This window comes from Brachypodium distachyon, chromosome 2, assembly GCF_000005505.3.
Source record: "Brachypodium distachyon strain Bd21 chromosome 2, Brachypodium_distachyon_v3.0, whole genome shotgun sequence".
In the NCBI taxonomy this organism is placed as follows: domain Eukaryota; kingdom Viridiplantae; phylum Streptophyta; class Magnoliopsida; order Poales; family Poaceae; genus Brachypodium; species Brachypodium distachyon.
The window spans coordinates 53,451,255-53,473,874 of NC_016132.3; the positions used below are offsets into that span (position 1 = coordinate 53,451,255).

Genomic DNA, 22,620 nt, shown 5'->3' on the forward strand with positions numbered 1-22,620 from the left:
AATTGGCAATCTACATGTTACGTCACATCTCCGGAACAAGTCGAGGTCCACGCAAAAGGCCATGATCTAGATATGATGTGATGAGTCGGATAGTAGACGTCACCGTATCTATTAAATGAAACGGCACCGACATTGCTATAAGGGAGAAAGAGACAAGTCCACTAAAAATAAAAGAGACAGTATAACTGCTACAAAACGGGTTAGCTAAGGACTCATGCGTGTCGTACATGATGTGCATGCCCTAATTCCATCCATGCTGTCATCCCACCATGACGTATGATGTGTGCATGTGCTGAATAAAGGGAACAATAAAACGGTCACAAAGCGGGCGTTACATCGAAGTATACTATATTTGAGATATTCTTACTTTTATTACTCCCTTCGATCGGAATTACTTGTAGCAGATTTAGTACAAACTGCGACAAGTAATTCTGGCGGAGGGAGTATACTAATCAGAGGTACTTGTTTGTTAGGAACTAATCGAAACAACTTGGATGCTCATAAATGAAGAGGAGTGGAGAAGAGAAAGGCTAAGGCGTCATTTGATTATTTTGGGTAAAAGATGTTTAAGATGAGAGAATATGAAAAAGTTCTTTACCTGTATATGGTAGAGTTGGTAAACCGGACCAACGACGGAACACGGTAATGATAGATTACTTCCAAGATCGGTACGCAACACAAAGGATGACTCTGCGAAATCATTATGATTTGAGGGAGTTGTGTATAGCAAAAAACAAACACAACAACAACAATAACAATAATAATAATCTATTATTTATTATTATTACAATAACAACAATAACAAATAAGAATAATATATTTACTATCACCTAAAATTAGATTGTTAAATACAAAGAAAAAACGGCTTCGTTCTAGATGTAAAATAGACCCTCTTTTGCAAAACCCATTAAGTGGTGTGCGTGTGTGTTGGAAACATGAGATATAGTTCATGTGGGAAACGGAGATGGATGATGATGTTCCCATCCTTAATCTACTTGCAGAAATTCTCGCCCGCACCCATGGGCTCATACATGATAATTAGACCCCAGCTAGCCGTATCACGACTCCCTTAAAGCTCTTCCATTGACACGTTAAAATAGAAGGAAGATACATATCATCTATCTCTTGGCGTTTTCTTTATTGGCACCACAAGGTTTTACATAAGAGGGTGGCCACAGCAAAGCAATAAGGATATCTCAACTTTGGGTGGGAAAGAATGTGAATCAGTAAGTGGAATAGGACAAGAAGAAAGATGAGAACATGTGCTTGACGTTTAGATGGAAAGAGAATACTCCTCACAAGTGTGAAAAACTAAAAAGGCTTACAGAGATAACCAACAAGAGGGAGATTTAGTACTCTGTGGTACAATGCGATGAAAGAGGGTTACTGTCGTAGACACCAAATTTTTGCGGAATGAACACAGTGGCTCCGTGTAACATGTTATCTTGTTTCTGCGGAGGACATGAGGATACGTAGATCGCTTCGGCGTCGGTCGCAATCAAAGAGCAAGACATGATGTAGATTGCAAGGGACCTGATTTCTTGGATTCAATTCAAGCCTGACCTAAAAAAAGATGCGGTTTGCAGGCGTGTGCGTGGCATCACGGAATCGGGGAAGAGAATACGCCGAACGCATCAAGAGAATATGTCGAACGCATCACTCCATGTCTCCATTAGAAGAAAAGGCAACTGGGGGTGCCTTGAACTGGGGAAGTCAGCACCGAAAGCTGGATTCAAAAGTGGAAGGAGAACGTAGGTACACCCGGAGCTTAATCTGGCTTTGGACTGGGCCCTTTCTCGCCGTCGCGAATTAGCGGGGTGCCAACATAAAAAAAAATCGATCAAAGAACAAAAAACGCGGGGCGTTCACGAAAAGGGCATTTGCATTTGCTCCTGCATCTACGATACTATCTTCTCCTTCCGCGATCTTCGATCCCCGCCGCATCCGTTTATTTCTGTTTTTTTACATAGTCTATTCGTGTTGAGCTCGGTCTCCCGCCTACGTGGCACCCAGACTGGTCAGCCGCATGCCAATATAACCAACGCTCTTCTCCATGTGGGCGACCCAGAGTCCCGAGCCTCAAATCCTGGCAGCTTGGAACTGGTCTCCTCGCGGTCGTCGTGCGTGGGGAACGAGGCCCCCGGCCAAGACACACAGGGGTAAAGCCAGGGAGGGGTTCTCGCTCGCGCGCTCCAAATCTGATCCCGCCGCCTCCACCTTCAGGTATTCTTTCCTGCAAATTCTTCCACCGGTCCTTTCCCTTATCAATCAATTGGTCCTTGGTAGGAGGCGGGTTTGTCCTCCCGAATTGATATGGCAGGTGGCTCCTCGCAGATCGATTCTCACATCCGTGAATGATTTGATCTAGCCGGAACATGCGGCCCGGCGATTGTGAAATTGATATTCGATGTGTTGTGGTCAGCAGGGATCAGGGGGAGGAGAAGAGAGGTTCCTCGCGATCACGGGCGAAGGATAAAAAATTATTATTTAGGTAGGGCGATTCGTAGAACATACATATAACATTTAATATTTATATTTTATAATTAAAAACTGTATTTTAATGTTTGTTGTTTATATTTTTATTAATTCTTATAACATGTTGTTTCTAATATTCAATATTTCAAAAGATTTCATGCAAAAATAATGTCGCATCGTATACAGTTATAAACTATCAAGTGTGTAATAATCTTAATGCGTATTTTTCTAATAATCCAATGTTTCAAGTAAGCATAAATACATGGAGATGAATTATGAAGTTAGGTATTTACAAGAGTAAATATATAGTTATATTTTTCTCAAGAAACATCCACGTACTTATATACTTAACAAAATACATATTCGGGTTTGTTATACCCAAGTTGCATGTTGGATCTAGATTGTGTTTTAAAATTCGCAGCGAAAGGGAAATGAGTGACTTTGATGCTGTCGACCAAGAATTAAATCTTTTACTTAAAAAATCAGGCACCTGATATATGGACACACCCATAGATATTTGGCAAAATAAACAGGATAAATGTCAAGAAACCACAGTTTTTGGGGCCCGTCTCACTAGCTCCAGTTTTTGCTAATTTGCCAACAAAACCACATATTTTTTGTCAGACTGTATCAACTGGCCACAAACTTTTTACATCACATGAATTATTAAACTACGTTTTCTCGGTTAGGCCTAGGGTGGGAGCTCTCAGCTCATTTATCTCTCACGTTTTTTTTTTGTGTTTTTGTTTTTTAGAACAACGATCTGACTTTGTTTATTCAACGAACAAAATAAAACTGATCGAAAAATTAAGACAACAACAAAGATTTTGGATAAACCGAAAATTATAACAAAAATCTTTAAAGCCAAGTTCTCTAGCCACGCCGATCGCATTTTGATATTTCTCCAAATCTCTGGTGACAAAATAGTAGAAGACCAAATCTGCATAAGTTATACTAACCTTGTAGGTTTTACTGAGATGCCCATCCCAGCGGGTGAGAACTTAAGATCGTTGAACACGCGCGGTGGCCTGGGCACATCCCTCGCAAGACAGGTTGTCGAATCGATGAGGAAAATGATCAAAATCACGAAATTACGAGCCGTGAGATCCACAAACTCTATGGAGTAGACTGTGGTAGCCATGCCGGAACGGGGATGGAACCGAGAGATCATCAATCCAAGCGTCGTTGCATCCACCGTCAGACGCTGCCGTCAAGAACACACAAAACCTTACAAAGAAGGTAGTAAAACGATGTCAGATGTTGATCCGTGTTTACTGTCAGCTCCTGATCACAAATGAGATTTTTTTTTTCTCGGACGGCCAGGGTTTCACGCTGAGGAAAAGAGGGCACCGTAATGTTTGCTTGCTTTGCTTGGCAACCTTCCCTGCCCTGGCCCATCTCGCTGCCGAGCGCCCCGACGGCCCAACCACGTAGCTCCTTGTCTTCCTCCTCGAGCGAGCGCCGCCACCGCTGCCGAGCGCCCCAGCCCCCTCGCTCCGTCGCTCGTCTTCCTCCTCGTGCGACCGCAGATATCTATCTCCCCTGCAATTCTCTCGTTCCCAACCGTTTCTCCTCCCATCACCCCACGAACAGATCCCGCCCTTTAGCTTCCCGTTGCATCTCCTTAATCTTCCCCAATTCGTAACTGAGGCAAAAATCAAGGTAGGGCGGCCGCCCTACCTTGCCCTACCGGGTCCTCCGCCCTTGCTCGCAATGAAGGCGCTCATCCTCGTTGGAGGCTTCGGGACTCGCCTCCGGCCTCTGACGCTCAGCTTCCCGAAACCCCTTGTTGATTTCGCCAACAAACCCATGATTCTGCATCAGGTAAATGTCTATGGTAGAGCTTACTGATATGCACAAAATTAATCGTGGAGGTCTTGTGCAAACTTGCCTCAACAACGACAGTTGCACAAATTACTAGCTGTTTCTATTGTTTTCAACAAATTAATCAAGGAATGCGTTGTGTCTATTGTATCTATTGCCTTAACAACAGTAGTTGAATGCGTTGTGACTGAAGTGAGCATTTTAGCCCTGCAACTGTTACTTCCTCACTAGCTACATCTTTGGTGTCAAAATTGTTGTGTGTGCTTGGAAAAAACCTTTCTGTGTCTGTATCGGGTCATGCTTTCTGGAGTCTTTTTCTCTCATATATAAATAGAAAAAGTTAGCATCTCAAGCAAAATTTCTCCACATCCGAATACACATGCTAGGACCAACCAGCTGATCTTTTACCTGAGGAAAGACAAGTTTTGTGATTACAAGTTTACGACCATTAATTTTGTCCAGATTGAAGCTTTGAAAGAAGTTGGGGTAACAGAAGTTGTTTTAGCCATCAACTACCGCCCAGAGGTAAAAAAGAATAGATAATTCATTGTTATTGCTATATCATGGGTGTCTGTATTTAACTTCTGTAGTGTAATTGCTGCGCTTTATATGTTTCAGGTCATGATTAACTTCTTGAAAGATTTTGAGGATAAACTTGGCATCACAATCACATGCTCCCAAGAAACTGAACCCTTGGGGACTGCTGGCCCTCTTGCCCTAGCAAGGGACAAGCTTGTGGATGGATCTGGCAAGCCATTCTTTGTCCTCAACAGTGATGTCATAAGTGAATACCCATTTGCTGAACTCATACAATTTCACAAGAGCCATGGTGGTGAGGCAACAATTATGGTCACTAAGGTAGCTTCTTTCTCTGACCACTTTATTGTGTAATCAACTCTTATATCTAAACTGACTGCCTGTTCGATATAGGTGGATGAACCATCAAAATATGGTGTTGTGGTTATGGAGGACACAACTGGTGTTGTGGAAAGATTTGTAGAGAAGCCAAAGATATTTGTGGGCAACAAGATTAATGCAGGAATTTACTTGTTAAATCCGTCTGTCCTGGACCGCATTGAACTGAAGCCAACTTCAATTGAGAAAGAGGTATTCCCTCGTATTGCAGCTGACCAAAAGCTCTACGCCATGGTCCTTCCGGGTTTTTGGATGGATATTGGTCAGCCAAAGGACTACATTACTGGCTTGCGTCTTTATCTGGATTCACTTAGGAAGAAATCAGCTGCCAGGCTAGCCACTGGAGCACATGTTATTGGGAATGTCCTGGTGCACGAGAGTGCCAATATTGGAGAAGGCTGTCTGATTGGTCCTGATGTTGCTATTGGACCAGGATGCATTGTGGAGGATGGTGTGAGGCTTTCTCGATGCACGGTGATGCGTGGTGTGCGTATTAAGAAGCATTCTTGCGTTTCAAACAGCATTATTGGATGGCACTCAACTGTCGGACAATGGGCACGTATCGAGAACATGACTATCCTGGGAGAGGATGTACATGTAGGCGATGAGGTCTACAGCAATGGTGGTGTTGTTCTCCCACACAAAGAGATTAAGTCAAGCATCCTGAAGCCAGAGATCGTCATGTGAGCTTGCCACTTTTTGTTACAGTCCACTTGTGTACGATTTTGTCTGGCTTTTGTTCTAGTGCGAACTGTAAACAGCTTGATACTGTGCCTAGTGAGAGTTGTTAAATTGTTGACCATATATGTGCATTATTCATTTGCGGTGCTGTTTTTCACTTGAGTCATCTACCCATCTGTATACCTCACGATCCGTGAAAGTGTTATGACATAGGAATAATTAATACGGAGTATAAGAATAAGCCTTCCCAGGGAAAGTGTTACTGTACATTATATGAATCTCCTGATTCTGATGAGATTTTGTGCATGGAACTGCACTTACTATTTTCCATATGCGATGATAGAGGAAAATGCATACTCCCTCCGTACCATATTTAGTGACAAGATATTCCATGGATCTAAATGTTTTTTGAGTATAAATACATCCATATTTGGGCAAATTTGAATCGCTTTCTGTGAAAGTGTTATGACATAGGAATAATCAATACGGAGTATAAGAATAAGCCTTCCCAGGTAAAGTGTTACTGTACATTATATGAATCTCCTGATTCTGATGAGATTTTGTGCATGGAACTGCACTTTATTTTCCATACGCGATGATAGAGGAAAAATGTATACTCCCTCCGTATCATATTTAGTGACGAAATAACATGGATCTAGACGTTTTTTTTAGTATAGATACATTCATATTTGGACAAATTTGAGTGACTCAACGGAGGAAGTACACATTACAAGTGTGAATGTGAAATGTGGCGGCTGTGCAAATTTTTACTCCCTTCGATGTCTTGGATTTAGTACAGAAGTACTCTAAGAGGGAGTATCTGTTTTTTCTTTGTTCCTTTTTGTGTGGACACAAAAATTGCATATCGTGCTGTAATTCACACACAGCAAGGTGGCTTGGGATCAAACAGACTTGTGAGAACTTTAGTTAGATCGCTTTCGTTTGACGCAGCATATGGAACTGTGAGATTATCCAGTGTGTCATCTACTCATCTCTGCAGGTTCCAATGAGCAAATTGAGTTGGAAAAGTGGCTTCAGAAAGTTAAGGAGCTAATCAACATCAACATTATATACTCCGTCCGTCCCGTATTAAGTGACTTTCTATTACATGTATTTAGACGCTTTTTAGACATAAATACATCCATATTTGGACAAATTTGAGTCACTTAATATGGGACGGATGGAACATTAGGAAAGAGTTATCTTTCACCCAAAATTTTGACGCATGATAAATACTTGCTTATCCAAATTTGGAAGCCTGAAGCAAGGTATAGGTTTGAGCATTTTTGCTGCTCATGTTGCATTCAATGAATTCCTTTTTTCAGACACCGGAAGAGAACGCCTCTCCAGTTAAAGATAGCAATCTTACTGATGGTAAGGAGGCCATCCATGGATACCTGATCTGAATGGAGATGACGAGGGTCGTCGTTTTCATCTGTGTTTTACACATGAATAACCTGACTAGCCATGCGTAGGGTACCGGCACAAGTCCATGCGCATAAATCACCCAAGTAATATTACTGATGATTTGCATTCATCAAACTATAGTTGTACATATGTATTATCGACTTTTCACATGTATTATGCTTTCATATTGATGCACATGTCTCACCTGATTAATACCACTACAGTTACCGTGTGTTTTATCAATTTTTCATGTGTATTGCGGTCTCATACCAGTAATATGCGGGTACAGGGCTTCTTCTGCATCCGAAGATGCACAGGCCCAATATTCAATGAATTCCTGGGGATCACAAAAGTTCGTGGAGCTTGCTGCTGTTACCGATCTCTAAAATTTGCAGCCATTTTCACTATGGTCTGTTCGAAAATCAGTTAGTATACAAACCGAGGGGATCAAACAACACTACGCACAAACAGAACTTGTACAGAGCTATTCAAGGTGAAGCGAGGAGCCAAAACATCACAAGGGCTGATGTACCGCTAAATGCCCAAGAAAGGAAAGCAAATGCTGTGGCGAGCTCAAATGTCCCACAAGGGAGGTGCGGATCCCTGCTGCAGAAGAATGCATCCCTATCAAAAAGAACAACAACAGCTCCTGCAGAGCATGAAGCAGCGAATGACAGGATTGACGTTACCTGCATCACAAAGAATGATTGCCTCGCTACTTCAAAAGGAATCTTCAATGAGAATTTATCAAACACCATAGACGTAACATGTGTTCATAGACATGTGTCCAAAATCTAAATTTAAACTGAACTGCAGAATATGACTAGATGGGTCATGGGTCTCATCCTTGGTTCCTAATGCAACTACTCCATAAAAAACATCCAAGAACTTAATGTTGTCTTCCAGGTTTGCCTCAAATTGTTTTAATTAATTGGATGTGACCAAAAAGTGTTAACTGAAACTAAGAAAATGAGATTCATTCAACTTCGCATATAGAGTTTTCAGTAAATGCAATGCATTGTAGCTGAAAGTTTGCTGCTCTGTAATATTCCAATATAAGTTTTCAGTAAATGCAATCCATTGTCTGGTACTGCTATCTTAACATAATGTGCAATTACACAAACCAAAATGCTGCCTAACATGTTCCTCAGTACTGAGGGAATACAGGGGTCACAATATAAGGTACTTAAATAACATCACCTGAGAAATTAAATGAACTTAGAAGGTTTTAGGTTTGGCATTCAAAATGTGGCAAGTTATGTTGGATCAAATGAAGTGCAATAAAACATAGCATCCAAAGATCTAATAATAATCAAGGAATTACCCAATCGCCAACAACAAATAAGCTCACGAGAACAGCACTGCGGAGATCCTTCTCCAATTTCAAGGCATAGCCATCAAGACAGGCAAGCCCCAAGCTCCAGAGTGCTTGTAGTCCCATTGATGCGATCAAGTAGCTGAAATTTTGAGTTGTAACAAAATGGTTTACTGACTCAAAAAATTGTTACAGTAAACACACTTAGAACATAATTGGAAATCATGATGTACGCACTAGGACGGCTTCAATCCCAATTTCAAAGGTTGATGAACTTATTGCTAGTTGCATCAGTACATGTTTCATAAGTACCCACATGCACAATTTCACTCCCCTGATAGATGTCCTTAATTAAGCGTATGCATCAATATCCAGACTTAGTACAGAGTAGAGATGAATGCAACTTTGCTGATGATCAATTTTAAGGGAACGGCTATTCAGATCCTAGAACTTTGAGGCGCTGATGTATTTAGCAGATGTACTTTATCTCCTAGGGCTCCCAAGTCAAAGTGCCGAACCTGTAGCCTCCTGACCAAATCTGTTCTGCCGCCGGTCAATTTTAAGTTAATCGATATTCAGAATTTCAGATCCCATGCATTTGGGCATGGAAGTAGATGTACTTCCACAGAGAACCTAACTATACAACCACCAACGAGTAGGAAACAAAAATCTGCTTGCCGGCTTATACAATGTCACACCTACTACTGGAGCTTATAAAATGCCATACCCAATAGATCATGGCCAAGCAGTAATCACGCGATACAATACGCGGTAAAGGGCGCTATCGTTAATCGGAGATGGATAGCGCAAATCCGGGCGTTTGGGAGGGAAAGGGGGTACCAGAAGGCAGTGTAGTTGGCGAAGTCGCGCGCGGAGGCCATGACGCAGACGGACGCGGCGGCGAAGGCGAACTGGGACAGCCGCAGCGCCAGGCCGCTCCACGACCCGGGGCTCCCGGCCAGCTCCCTCATCTCAACCGGCCTGGCCTCCGACCGCCGCCCGCTCAGACGTCGGGTCCGCGATCGGCGGCCATGCGGGCGGTATTGGAGGCGGCCGAGGGCGGGGGGTCTCGGTCGGTGGTCCCCGCCGGCGTGCGCAAAGGGGCGGCGGAAAGTTAGCGCTCGCTTTGCCCAATGCCTAGGTGCTGGGTGCTGCGGCCTGCTGCGGGGTCGAGAGTTTTCTATTTTCCCCAAAGGAGACAACGGGAGAGTCGGGGAGGAGACTTTTGGGATGGATTTGGAGAAATGTGGCGCGTCCTTGGAACGCCGCCTGCCGTGCCGTGCCGTGCCGCGGCGGCGACAAAAGTTGGTGCGCAGCCGCTCGGGATGACAGTTGAAGACCGGATCGCGAGCTGTGGACTCTGGTGCGTTTGTTTGGTCATGCGATGGGGATTTGGGATTTGGGAAACGGCGTACGCCGGTTAACGGCGCCGGCCGGACTGGACGCGGTTGCTTGCGTTGATGGCTTCATATTCTTGACTGATCGGATGACCTTTTCTACCAGCCTAGTACACGGTGCAAGACGAACACAACAGAACAACGTTACTTACCATTGCTACCAACAAAAGTCGTTTTTGAGATTTCGAAGAAATTAGCCATCATCTGTTTCACTTAGGTCCAAAGACACCTTCCAATAATCGTTGATCATCGCGGTCACTCGGGCAATAGGCACGAAGGTGCTTCTGAACATAAAATTATGCATGCTATAGTCGTTCGTGCTAGGCATTTTCCGATCGAAAACTTTATAAAGGTTAAGAGATGACGTCAAAAGTTTGACGAGGACATGAGGGATGAATGAATCAACGCTGCCATCGTTGCGAGCCCACAAAAGCGGCTAGTCGTCCGACCGTGCAATTTGTTTTTTGTTTTTTCAATTTGTTTTTTTTTAGAATCTATTTTTTCAATTTGGTTGTCACATTTTTTTTTCCGAGGGCTTCGTTTGTCGCTTTCTCCTAGGCTTTATGCAAATGTACATTTCCATTCCCTAAGCCCAGCAATCCATCAATGCCAGCCAATCCATGAGAACAATGCTGGGCCGGTGAGAACTGTAGGCCTAATCACTTGACTGGTACCGTATTGACGGCCTGTTAGCCCTGTTCGGCCTGGTTCCCTGATGAAGTTGAATGGGAGGCAAGTATCAGCCTATTCTGAAGTTTCACTAAAAAATGTTCTACAGTTTCTCATAATAATAATATAATAACAATCTGATTGTGCTAAAGAAAGGTTACGCGTCGTTGGGTATTTTTTTCGAACGATCAGCTACCTCTCTTGATCCTCACATTGTTAGTTTGTAACGTTTGACCATTGCAACATAAAAACCTTATTTCAACAATTTATGTGCATGTATGTAACGTCGTAACACATTAAAACTTTGCGATATTTTAGTTGGACTCATGCAACAAAACATCATGTACATGTAGCAAATCCCCACTCATTCAACAGCCAACTGAAAAAAATGGGTAGCACCATATGCAACGGAAAAACAATGTAAGCAACATTTGGAAACGGCGCAAGCAATAGTGCAAAAACACATCCGTGTCACGAACATAAAAAAAAAATTGGAAACAGGGCAAGCAACAGTGCAAAAACACACCCGTGACACGAAACAACCACTTGCATGTTGCCCACATGTAAGCAACGCACCATGTCGAAATTTTGATGCTAAAGGCGCCAACCATCGATGGTGTTGGTTCGCCAGAAGAAGCTGAATCAGGCGATCCCGAATTCATTTCCGCGGTCCCAATGACTTCTAGGATCTCAATGTTGTGAACTCGAGCTCCACCTTATCCATCCATGGCGTGAGATCCGGGAAGAGGGAGGGGTTACGTGTGCTTGAGAGGAGGGCCGACTGGTCGGGCGATCAATTTAGACCCCTTCCCGAAATTCAGTCAATTTAGATGCTGAAAGAATTCTAAAACAGACGCTGAAAGCTGCACAACAGCACAAGTGGTCCACAAAGAATCCTTTCTCAGGTGCTATTCTAACCACCGCCCGGTAATTAACGTGCCTCAATTCTGCGTTCTGCTCTTATCCAAAAAAAAATCTGCGTTTAGCCTTCGTTACTTGCGTGCGTACGATTTTCAGAGCTGGAGAAAGGCAAGACATCGACGGCGATCACTACTAGTGTGGGCTGTTATTGTGTTATCCTTTGCGCACAGCGTATAACTGAAGCCGGTGGGCGGTGGGACTCCCTGCATGCAGCAGTGGTCTAGTGGAGCCCTCTGATAACGTACGTGTCTAGCGCGTCACTGCTTACGCTTCAGATGCCTATTTTTGCAGAAATCAAAACCTGTCGAGTTAAGTACTCCGTCCGTTTCAATATTAAATGATTCAAATTTATCTAATATAAATGTACATATAATATTTCGTCCGGCAATAGCTAGCTAGCGAACTGCAGAAATACAATGCACTGCTTGTTTTGCATGATCTGTACTTCAACACGACCGACGTGGTCGAACTCGTGCCGTATAGGAACGTACGTCGCCGTCGCGTCGCTGTTCATGTCGCCATCAGGCCCCTATTCGACCGGGTCACTAGTCAGTTATAGCCGGCAGTCGCTGCGTCATTTAAAAGTCGGTCGATGCTGTGCCTTGCGTTCGGTATCTTGCATTCCATGTCCAAAAACTGAAAAAAGCATACAGGGTCGGGGTGCGGTAGCCTGTTTGATGTACGATGTGGACAAAAATGGTTCCTACGCTTCCCTTCCTATCGGTTCGGAGAAAGATACCGACCGAATCCGGCAAAGCGGCACAAGCGACAGAACTTATTACTACTAGTAGTAGGTTAACAACTTTAGAACATGTTCTCGTCCCGGCCGGTTCATATATAAGACCACGGCATTTTATATGGACAAATCGGCCGGCGTGACAGTGTGAGTGAGACTGAGAAGGCAAATCAAGGTTAGAAACATGCAGCTGAATCAACCGGGATTTTTTACATCAGAAGAGATGGACACGAGGAGGACGATCCAAGGCACCCAGCGGTTTATGGCGGTAATAAATGCGCACAGCTCCTTTCCTGGGCCCGCACCCGGCCAGTCTCAGACTCTCAGTGGGCCAGTGGCTCGTTCGGCGGGCCACTTGGCGGACGCAGCACTAGCATAGTCACTACTCACTCCAAGCCGCAACTTCCAGCACCACCCACCCGTGGCCGAGCCGTGCCGAGGCCTACAAAGCAGCGGAAGCTACCCGCTCCTCGCCGCTTCCGTCTCGTCCTCGCCCCCTTCCTGCTTCTTCGAGTGACCGCCCCACCCCGGTTGCGGAGATGGCGACGCGCTTCGTGCTCAACACCGGCGCCAAGATGCCCGCGGTGGGGCTCGGGACCTGGCAGTCCGACCCCGGCGTAGTCGGCGAGGCCGTCTACGCCGCCGTCAAGGTCCCTCTCGCGACAATGCCCCCTTCCTTCCCTTTCTCCCTCCTATCCGCTTCCTCGCTTCGGGGGGTTCTAGTTTTTCACTTCCCTTTTTCCGATCCTGCCTGTGTTGGTGGTGCGGGTCTTTTCTGTTGGGAGAGTGTCGGCTAACCAGTGTGTGATTTTGTCTTCCGATGAAATCGTGGTGCAGGCGGGGTACCGGCACATCGATTGCGCCAGAGCTTACAACAACGAGAAGGAGGTAACTTGTTTGGTTTCTCTAAAGCTCTGAAACGAATCCCCTCCCGCATTAACTTCTGTATTGTATGATTCTGTTATTCGCGTACAGAGTTCGTGCTTGTTTCCTGCAAACACCAACACACGATCTACCATACTAAAAATAGAAACAGAAAACAAACGGAAGAGGGGCATAACATCTAAGTATCCATCCCCATTTATGTGGGCAATATAGCGTTATAGCCTCACGAACCCTTGCTTTCCGTCCATCCATTTTAAGTGTATTGAATTTTAGTGAACTGATTTAGAAAGAGGTACGATGACCACCTACCTTCTTCCATGAAAAAAATGGTAAGGGGACTGAGGTGTGAGTTTCGAGTACTTTAGAGCCCAGGTACCAAATTGAGATGGCAATCGAAAAGAATATATTATTATTCTCGCTTCTAACACAATATACATGTTTTATGTCCAAAGTTGTCTCTGTTTAAGTTGTGTAACAATCAATAAAGTCATAATATAATTGTATCGGTTCTCCAGGTAGGTTTGGCTCTGAAGAAACTATTTGAAGAGGGTACAGTCAAGCGTGAGGATTTGTTTATCACCTCTAAGCTATGGTAAGCATATTCTCTGGTGAAACCCCTGTAGTTATGTCTCTTGTAATACTTCATCCCTAACTCATTTCTGGTAATCCTTGCCAAAAAATAAAAATCATCGCCAGTAATGCCATGCTTTTTCAGGTGTGGTCATCATGCCCCAGAAGATGTGCCAGAGGCAATTGGTGATTCCTTAAATGACTTGCAGCTTGAGTACTTGGATCTTTACCTTGTAAGTTGTATGCATCTTCCTGTTGAAGAGTCATCGTTCAATAGTTTAATCACTCGGTTGTGGTTTCTCTATTTTCAATGTCTTGCTTCAGGACCATTGGCATCAATTTACATGTAGGCTGTTTTAGCGGCTGTTTTATACATTTTCATTCCTCTTTTAATGTAAAAGATAATTCCCCTCTGTTAATCGATGTTAAATTGACATTTTTGTGAACTGATAAATTACCATCCGGAATTTAGTTGAGTAACCAATAGTCTGTGTTACATGTGCTAGTCCATTGCATGATGATTCTTTTCAGAGATTTCGATGTGAAGACTGAAGACTGAAAATATGGTTCCCTCTATCATCCATTGGATACACAGGCAGCTAATTATTGAGTCCTGTTGTATAATGACAATAAAATTCTATTAACCTTATTGAATCCAAAGAAATTTCCACCTTTCCCATTAGTTCCAGTGTTACCTGTAGATTTTCCAGCTTATTGTAGACTTCTGCCGACTAAGTTGAGGTTAGTTTTGGGGTTCATTTTGTAACACATCTGTGTAACTTTTGAGTTAGTTGGTTTTTTCTTGAAAGGGTTTGGCATGTTGTTGTCGAATAATGTCAAATAATTTTTTTAATCGCATGTGCATTTTTTTAGATCCATTGGCCATTTAGAGTCAAGAAGGGAACCAGCATTAACAACCCTGAAAACTACATACCACCTGACATCCCAGCTACGTGGGGAGCGATGGAGAAGTTACATGATGCTGGCAAAGCTCGTGCAATTGGTGTGAGTAACTTCTCATCGAAGAAATTGGGTGACTTGCTTTCTGTAGCTCGTGTACCTCCGGCTGTTAACCAGGTGGAGTGCCATCCTGGTTGGCAGCAATCTAAACTCCATGCATTTTGCCAATCGACTGGTGTTCACCTCTCCGTAAGTCTGCTATCTAATTATATTTTTCCCTCCCTCATGCACCTTTATTTTTTTTGGAAAACCTGATGCTTGTGTTTATAAATCTGCATCTGCATTTTGCAGGCGTACTCGCCCCTAGGTTCACCTGGTTCAACATGGATGAACGGTAATGTTCTTAAAGAACCTGTTGTTCTCTCAGTCGCAGAGAAGCTTGGCAAAACTCCTGCACAAGTGGCACTGCGCTGGAACATTCAGATGGGTCACAGTGTACTCCCAAAGAGCGTGAGTGAAGAACGGATAAAGCAGAACCTTGATGTTAATGACTGGTCTATTCCAGATGACTTGCTTGCAAAGTTCTCTGAGATTAAGCAGGTGAGTTATGCAACTTCATATGGACATTTACTGTCCACTTTTACCTGTGATGTGCCTTGGCAGGATTCTTTTACCAGACAGGAGTGGCTTTATACAAGTTTAGTAAATTACACTGATTTGGTAGCAAATCAGAATATCTATCTTAAAGAGAAAACTTACGTTCCAAGTTCCAACCCCCCATCAGAAATGTTAACTTCTAAATTATAATTAAGTAGTATTTCTGCGTTTGCAGTGTTTAAGGTTTATATGTTCATTTGGTAGCTTCAGTACCAACATACTCATATGGAAATGTTCTTTATCCTTTGATCATGCTTGTTCATAGAAGCACATGAGCAATAATATCACATCATGAAGTATTCTAATGAAATAATTGTGTGCACATCATGTGGTATAAAATTACCAATGGTTTTTATTTTTTGGATTCTGTTACCTGTCGTTTTAGTATTATCGTATATTTGATGTGACTCGATTTTGTTTTTTTTATTTTCACAACCGGTGACTCGATATCGCTCACATGACATTAGAAACTAGTTATTCATGTTTGACTTTGTTTTACTGTGCAATGTGTGCTGTGGCACTGCCCCAACGGCCAAGTCGTCTCTCATTGGTAGTCAATTTCAGGTTCCTATTATGTATTCCGTAAAGATGGATACAGAGCAATAATGTCATTGTGAATCCTGATCCTGAATTGTTGCTGATCATAGAACTACGATATGCATTTTCCATGTGTCCGATTCAAAGCACCAGCTTGAGTGAAATGCACCAGATATTGACTTCTTTCTGACTTGCTGTATTTTGTTGTTGTTGTGATCTCCAGGTTAGGCTGCTCAGGGGCAACTTCATTGCTAATCCAGACAGCGTTTACAAGACCGTCGAGGAGCTCTGGGACGGCGAAATTTAGGACCACCACCGGGGCTGACCGATTATGCTCAGAGAGCAGGACACCTTAGTGTCAGTCACTTGTTGCGTATTTCCAACTATGCGCTTAAGAAACATATGGTTATGGTTGTGATTCAGTTCCCTTGGGGTGCGGATCTTTCTGTAGACTGCATGGATTGTTCCTCTAGGTCTTGCTTGTCGGCTACAGCTGTGAGTTGCCGTTGGAGGCATGAATTTATCCTATGACTCTGCAAGTTTGTTCCTGTCTCTGACAATGTTTGTTTATGTACGCTCGTTTGCTCGATAGTGCTACTTATTTCCATCCCAAAATGGTGCTTCACGTACATTTCATTGAATGCATCGATCATGTATATATGTCTAAAGTACATCTCGCTGCGTACAAAGCAAATCGCACGGCCGTACCCGCGTTAGATTTAGGTTCACTTTTCTATAGGTATCGTGAGCGTGAAGTGACGCGAAAGAATTGCACACTTGACCAACATAGCGTCCGGCCGGCCCTTTGGTCGACGAGAGGGACTGGCTTGGCACCATTGTGCGGCGACACGCGGGTCCCACGGCCGCATATCTCGTCGGGCTGAGCACCGAATAACTGGGGATGATTGGGGACGCTTCGTTCGCGTCCACTTTCGTCTTCGACTCTTCAAGGTCGCGTTCCGTTATTAATTCTTGCCCGAAAGGAAACGCCTTTGATCGCTTCCCCAATCTCGTCTTCGTGACTTTGTTTCGCTTGCGGTGGAGCTAGAGGGGCGCGACAGAGAGCAAGAGGGAGGGTGTAAATTAAGCGAGCAGAAGGAAGTAATTGAGCTACCCGGAGGATGGCCGCCACCGCCCATTTCACGCTGAACACCGGCGCCCGCATCCCCTCGGTGGGCCTCGGCACCTACAAGGCCGCACCCGGAGTCGTCGCCGGCATGCTCAGCTCCGCCGTCAAGGTCCCAGCCACCTCTCTCCCTCCAAACACTTTTCGTACACGCCCTAAATTGTCCTGAGGGCCTTATTATGTGCACAAACGTACTGCTTGCTGTAAGTTTGTTTTGTTTTGTCACAAGTTTGCATTGTGTGGCGATGGCAGGCAGGGTACCGACACATAGACTGCGCGCCACTGTACAAGAACGAGAAGGAGGTTAGGGAAATCGCATTCTACTGCAAGTGCACAGCTTTTGGTTTTACGGAGAAATTACGAGTGAAGTACTTTGACTCTGTAGATTGGCGTTGCTCTGAAGAATCTCTTTGACGACGGCGTGGTCAAGCGTGAAGACCTTTTCATCACCTCCAAGATATGGTAAGTATTTCTTTCTAGTGACCTCTAGTTATGAACTTTACAAAATCAGGATATGGTGTTTCTAATTTTAGCAATTTCCCTTCCTCTCGCAATAACTAGAGAACCAAAACTCTGTAGGTGCAGTGATCTCGCGCCCGAAGACGTTCCGCCTGCAATTGACAGTACACTGAAAGATCTGCAGCTGGAATATGTGGATCTGTATCTAGTAAGTTCACCATGAATGCATGGTCACGCAAACGATACATTGGATTTCCATCTTTCTGCTGCTGACACCTATGAGGTCTCTGTAGATCCATTGGCCGTTTCAGGTCAAGAAGGGCACTGAAATTTGCCCTGAGAACTTTGTCCAGCCTGACATTCCCAAGACCTGGCAAGCAATGGAGCAGCTGTACGATTCAGGTAAAGCTCGCGCGATCGGTGTGAGCAATTTTTCCTCCAAGAAGTTAGGTGATCTTCTAGGCGTGGCTCGTGTCCCCCCAGCTGTTGATCAGGTTGAGTGCCACCTCGGCTGGCAACAAGCGAAACTCAGAGCATTTTGCCACTCCAGGGGAGTTCATCTATCAGTAAGTCAGCATGAACTTGAGCTTAACTGGCATGTAGTAACACTGGAATGCTGCTCTCATATGCTTTGTACAGGCGTATGCGCCTTTGGGCAGGATGAAAGACGTCGCGAGTAACCCTGTGGTGACGACAGTAGCCGAAACCTTGGGAAAAACTCCAGCTCAGATTGCTCTTCGCTGGGGTCTTCAACAGGGCCAGAGTGTACTTCCCAAGAGTGCTAATGAATCAAGGTTGAAGGAGAATATTGATCTGTTTGATTGGTCTATTCCTGAATCACTGTGTGCCCAGTTTTCTGAAATCAAACAGGCAAGTATTCATCAATCCAGCTACTTAATTATCTGAGCCTCTGAAGTACAGAAACGGTTCCATTTCTTTCTACGACTTTGACACTTGTGCATATAAAAAATTCTCGGCATACAAAATTTCTAAGCCAAGCATGCCAGCACAAGACTGATGGCATTTATTAGACCTTGCAGATTTTTTGCTGATATGTCTTGTTCAATGCTGATGCTGAAACAGGTTAAGCAAATCAGAGGCGATTCATTTGTGCACCCACAGAGCGTTTACAAAACCTATGAAGAGCTCTTTGATGGAGAAATCTAAAACAAGACATCGCCTCGCCACCAGAATGGAAGCTGATATTTGTTATCGATGTATCGCTCTTTTATTCCTTCAAAGAAATAGGTGTCTGGGGCTCCAGCCTCGCTCCGTGGAAGACATTCATCATACAAGCAAAAACCTGCCAAGGAACAACTGAACCTTATTATGCTTCTGTTCTACTGTAAGATAAACAAGCAGTACACGAATCACACGATGAGCAAACGTCCAAGGCTAATAATTTGCTTCAGCGTCTTTGTTGCGGACTAGAATGCAAAGAAGCAGACCTACGTAGTAAAACTAAAAAAGCTGATGAAAAATGCCAATGCTTCTTTCTTTTCTAAATAAGGAAAGAACACACATGTCTCTTTTCAATCGGAAAGCCACGGTTTCTGGTATTTAGGGCATCCCATAATTACGGCCCGTTTACTCCGGGATGGAAATAAGGCCCAATAACGGACCTACCAGAAAGTCAGAAACCCCAACTTGCGAGATACCCACCGCGCAAAAAACTCCGCCCCCTCCAGCCCTCCTACTCCCCAGGTCCTCTAGGCTCTTGATCTCGCCCCAATAATGGCGGCGGCGAACACAAATTCCAAGCAGCGCCCCGGCGACGGCGGACGTGCCATGGACGACGACGACCTCACCTTCGAGACCTCGGCAGGCGTCGAGGCGATCACCAGCTTCGACGTCATGAAGATCCGCGACGACCTCCTCCACGGCATCTACTGCTACGGCTTCGACAAGCCCTCCGCCATCCAGCAGCGCGCCGTGTTCCCATCATCACCGGCCGCGACGTCATCTCCCAGGCCCAATCCGGCACGGGGAACACCTCCACGATCTCACTCTCCGTCTGCCAGATCGTCGGCACCTGTCACATCTCTGTCCACGAGTACGTCCCAATCCAAATCTCTGCCAACTCTATTATTTCCATCTATGTATGAGTTCGTTACCACGCCCTCGTTACTAGGCTGACCAATTATCTGGCAAAAAACAACACGATTTTTAGGATTTACTTATTTGTCCTGGATTATCACTCCCCAATTAACTCACGTCATTCGCATTTATTTATCCGGAGCACTGAAAGCTGTTTACTACTCTCTCTGTTCCGACAAGTATTTTGAAACGGAAAAAGTATTCCTTGTCGAAATATTACATGTATTTAGACGCATTTTAGGAATAGATACATCCGTTTTGGGGCAAATTTGAGACAAGAATTATGGAACGGACGGAGTATTATAGATTTATTGTAGTAATACGTGATGGAATCGGTTTTGTTGATTCTATCTGCTTTTGAGGGTATTTAGACGCATATATTATTTTGAGAATATATTGCATATCCTTAATTATATGCCTGTTAGTCGGAGTTCCATCCGAATTCGACTTTTTCCTGCAATGCATCAGCTTTGTATAATGCATATATATGGCTCATATATATAACACTTGGTTCAAAAGAGGAAATATGAAGTTCTTATTGGGTGCCATGATTTTGTAGGGTGCAGGCATTGATACTGTGACCCACCTTTGCCACACAAACAGAGAGAGTGATGCAAGCTGTTGGTAATTTCATGAATGCATTGTGTTAGTGGCAAAGTATCGGTGAGGATATTAGGAAGCTCGAGCTTGAGTGTGTATCGGGAACGCCCAGTAGAGTCTGTGATATGTTCTAAGAAAAGGACTTGTATTGGTCTAGATTTAATGACTTGGTATATTTGATGGGTTATAAGTGAAACATCAGAGTAGTTTAAGGTTCATGTATGCACAATTCCTTATAGTTAGTAGCAAGTCAATATTTATTTTTATGATGCCAAGCACAATATAGTTAGTAGTAAGTCAATATTTATTTTTATGGTGCCAAACACAACATACTCTGTCAGACACTCGGTATGTTCTCACCTTGCTAAAAAAATCTGTTCTTTTCTTCATCAGTTATGAGAAAATTAAGTGGCCAGCTCGTCTACGTCAGTAAAATCAGTAAAATCTATTTTTCGGAGGGAGTAGTTAAATTTCTTAAAAGTTTGACTAAATTTATAGAAAATCTACTAACAATTAAATTTCTTAAATTAATATGACATGATATGTGCTTTCGTAATACACTTATTTTGAAACAGAGTGAATAATTAACAACATAGAGGACTTTGACCTCTTCCTTCCTTTAGCTCGACGCTAAACACACTGTAATCTCTCTCTCCTCTCTCCGACCTCTTATTTTGAGCTTAGCATAATAACTATGATGGTGGCATGTCGAACATTAACTTGTACAATGTCACGATGAAGAAGCATGTTGGGCATAAGTGTAGCCGTATCAGTTGCTAACTTTTGGCTAGCCAATGCGTCCGAGCCCAGTCTTGTTCGTTTTAGTTTTGCTAATGTTGACGAAAATACATATAGCCCTAACAGTAGCCACAATCCACGGTACTGATTAGCCAGAATTTTCATTGAGTTGGCTTGAACTCAATTCTACACACATCCTTGATTTGATCGTTGCCCAATTGACATGTTTATGCATCTTAGCCTACTCTAGTCCAATTCAAGCATAATTTTAATTAATCTTTTAGCTACTGAAATTTTAGGTAGTCCTCCCAGATGACCAGCTGCCTGTCCCGACACTCAAGTAGGTACAAAATGCATGTTTTATCTTTCAAGTATGCTTTTCCAATTACTCAACGAAGACGAGTCGCGCACATTAATTGCCGTAGGAACACACAAGCGCGCTAGCTGCCTAATCATAAAAGCATATTTAATTAGTACTCTAAGTATGCTGATGGTGACCTTGTTATTGTACCCTTGTGTTGCTGGTGATAGTGAGTGTTCTTGTGAACTGTCATATTCTGCACCGAACCTTCTTGACGCAACGTACGTACTCGCTTGGACGTCGATATTGGGCACGTCCTTTGCCCTCTTTGGATACATACGTGAATGAGATGAGTCATCACAACGAGCTCATGGACTTAATTAGCCGGTGCATACACATTTACGGTATTGATAAAGATCAAATCGAAACGCCTTTGTGCCGTTGTGCGGTGGTTGGGGGTGACATCGGTAAGAAAATTCTGAAGCTGGACAACATAATTTGGTTGTTGGGTCTGCAGATAAAGAATAATTGGTCGTTTTTGGATGGACGTCACGTGTTGACGTATCTCCTTTAGACACATCACACTCCCTTGATCTCGATGATTGGATGTTTGGTTGGACATCGCCTCTTCCCGCATCTCACCCTGACACGTCCCGCTTTCTTGAAGCTTAATCATTGGTTCTTAGTTTTTGATGTAACCCTTTGACGTCACGTATCTTATAACTCTCCCTGGTTCTGGTCTTAGGACCTGTTTGTTTGGACTTCAGTTTCAGCTTTTGTTACTTTTAGCAATCTCAAAAGCACTTCTTCCGTTTACACATGAAGTTGAGAAACACCTCCGGACATGTTTTTGGTGTTTCTAGCTGAGAAGCACATCCAGAGATACTTCTCAGCTTCATGTGTAAACGGGAAAAATGTCTTTAAAATTGCTAGAAGCACCAAAAGCTGAAGTAGAAGACCAAACAAACAGGACTTTAAGCATGTGTCACTTGGCACTTCCTTTGGTCTTGCGCTGACACGTGGTAGCAATGAGACGAAGACACACGTACGCAACGCCGTACGCGCATATGTAGACCCAAGGCTGCAGTTCACGCTGCCAATGCAAGGTGCCAGAATGAAAGAGAAATTAAAGATTGCATAAAAGAGTAACACCCATTCAGTCTCTAATTGCCACTTGAATCGATTGTGCTCTTCCCTTCGAAAAAGGAGAAAGAAGCTACTCCGTAGTAGTTTGGGTTTCCCATTCAGAAATAACAAGCGTCTCCTTTGAGAGGCGACGGGAAGAAGATGCAATGGAATCATGTGTAGTTCCAAGAAGAAAAGAATGGGATATTCGCATTATAAGCTACGCGCCTACAGGTGTGCGGAGTATATACCAATAAGTGGAAAAAAAAAATCAGATGTCTGAAC

The 22,620-nt window shown here is 43.7% G+C and overlaps 5 protein-coding genes across 8 annotated transcripts; 4 read left to right on the forward strand and 1 right to left on the reverse strand.

Moving 5' to 3' along the window:
- Window positions 1–2,057: 2,057 nt before the first annotated feature.
- LOC100822211 (probable mannose-1-phosphate guanylyltransferase 3) lies at window positions 2,058–6,130 on the forward strand. 4 transcript variants are annotated; one of them, XM_014899856.2, is made up of 5 exons: window positions 2,058–2,223; window positions 2,423–2,491; window positions 4,762–4,824; window positions 4,918–5,157; window positions 5,230–6,130. In XM_014899856.2, exons 4-5 carry the CDS (start codon window positions 4,921–4,923, stop codon window positions 5,899–5,901), a joined length of 909 nt encoding a protein of 302 aa, XP_014755342.1. In that variant the 5' UTR covers window positions 2,058–2,223; window positions 2,423–2,491; window positions 4,762–4,824; window positions 4,918–4,920; the 3' UTR covers window positions 5,902–6,130. The 4 variants fall into 4 exon arrangements, with proteins under 4 accessions (XP_014755342.1, XP_014755341.1, XP_014755340.1 ...); XM_014899855.2 differs by having other exon boundaries at window positions 2,426–2,491; XM_014899854.2 differs by lacking the exon at window positions 2,423–2,491.
- Window positions 6,131–7,580: 1,450 nt separating this feature from the next.
- On the reverse strand, window positions 7,581–9,988 carry LOC100822833 (CASP-like protein 5B1). Its single transcript, XM_003564558.4, has 3 exons — window positions 9,458–9,988; window positions 8,627–8,759; window positions 7,581–7,991 (listed from the first exon to the last, which is right to left on the reverse strand). The coding sequence occupies exons 1-3, from the start codon at window positions 9,586–9,588 to the stop codon at window positions 7,791–7,793; spliced, it is 465 nt and encodes a 154-aa protein (XP_003564606.1). The 5' UTR covers window positions 9,589–9,988; the 3' UTR covers window positions 7,581–7,790.
- Window positions 9,989–12,751: 2,763 nt separating this feature from the next.
- LOC100821904 (NADPH-dependent aldo-keto reductase, chloroplastic) lies at window positions 12,752–16,504 on the forward strand. Its single transcript, XM_010234257.2, has 7 exons — window positions 12,752–12,990; window positions 13,178–13,228; window positions 13,741–13,817; window positions 13,941–14,028; window positions 14,669–14,944; window positions 15,047–15,295; window positions 16,113–16,504. Exons 1-7 carry the CDS (start codon window positions 12,880–12,882, stop codon window positions 16,194–16,196), a joined length of 936 nt encoding a protein of 311 aa, XP_010232559.1. The 5' UTR covers window positions 12,752–12,879; the 3' UTR covers window positions 16,197–16,504.
- Window positions 16,505–16,753: 249 nt separating this feature from the next.
- Window positions 16,754–18,885, forward strand: LOC100822521 (NADPH-dependent aldo-keto reductase, chloroplastic). Its single transcript, XM_003564557.3, has 7 exons — window positions 16,754–17,127; window positions 17,268–17,318; window positions 17,401–17,477; window positions 17,595–17,682; window positions 17,768–18,040; window positions 18,114–18,344; window positions 18,558–18,885. Exons 1-7 carry the CDS (start codon window positions 17,011–17,013, stop codon window positions 18,639–18,641), a joined length of 921 nt encoding a protein of 306 aa, XP_003564605.1. The 5' UTR covers window positions 16,754–17,010; the 3' UTR covers window positions 18,642–18,885.
- Window positions 18,886–19,111: 226 nt separating this feature from the next.
- LOC100823142 (eukaryotic initiation factor 4A-III homolog A) lies at window positions 19,112–20,482 on the forward strand. The gene is made up of 2 exons (XM_003564559.4): window positions 19,112–19,527; window positions 20,131–20,482. The coding sequence occupies exons 1-2, from the start codon at window positions 19,209–19,211 to the stop codon at window positions 20,142–20,144; spliced, it is 333 nt and encodes a 110-aa protein (XP_003564607.1). The 5' UTR covers window positions 19,112–19,208; the 3' UTR covers window positions 20,145–20,482.
- The last annotated feature ends 2,138 nt before the right edge of the window (window positions 20,483–22,620 follow it).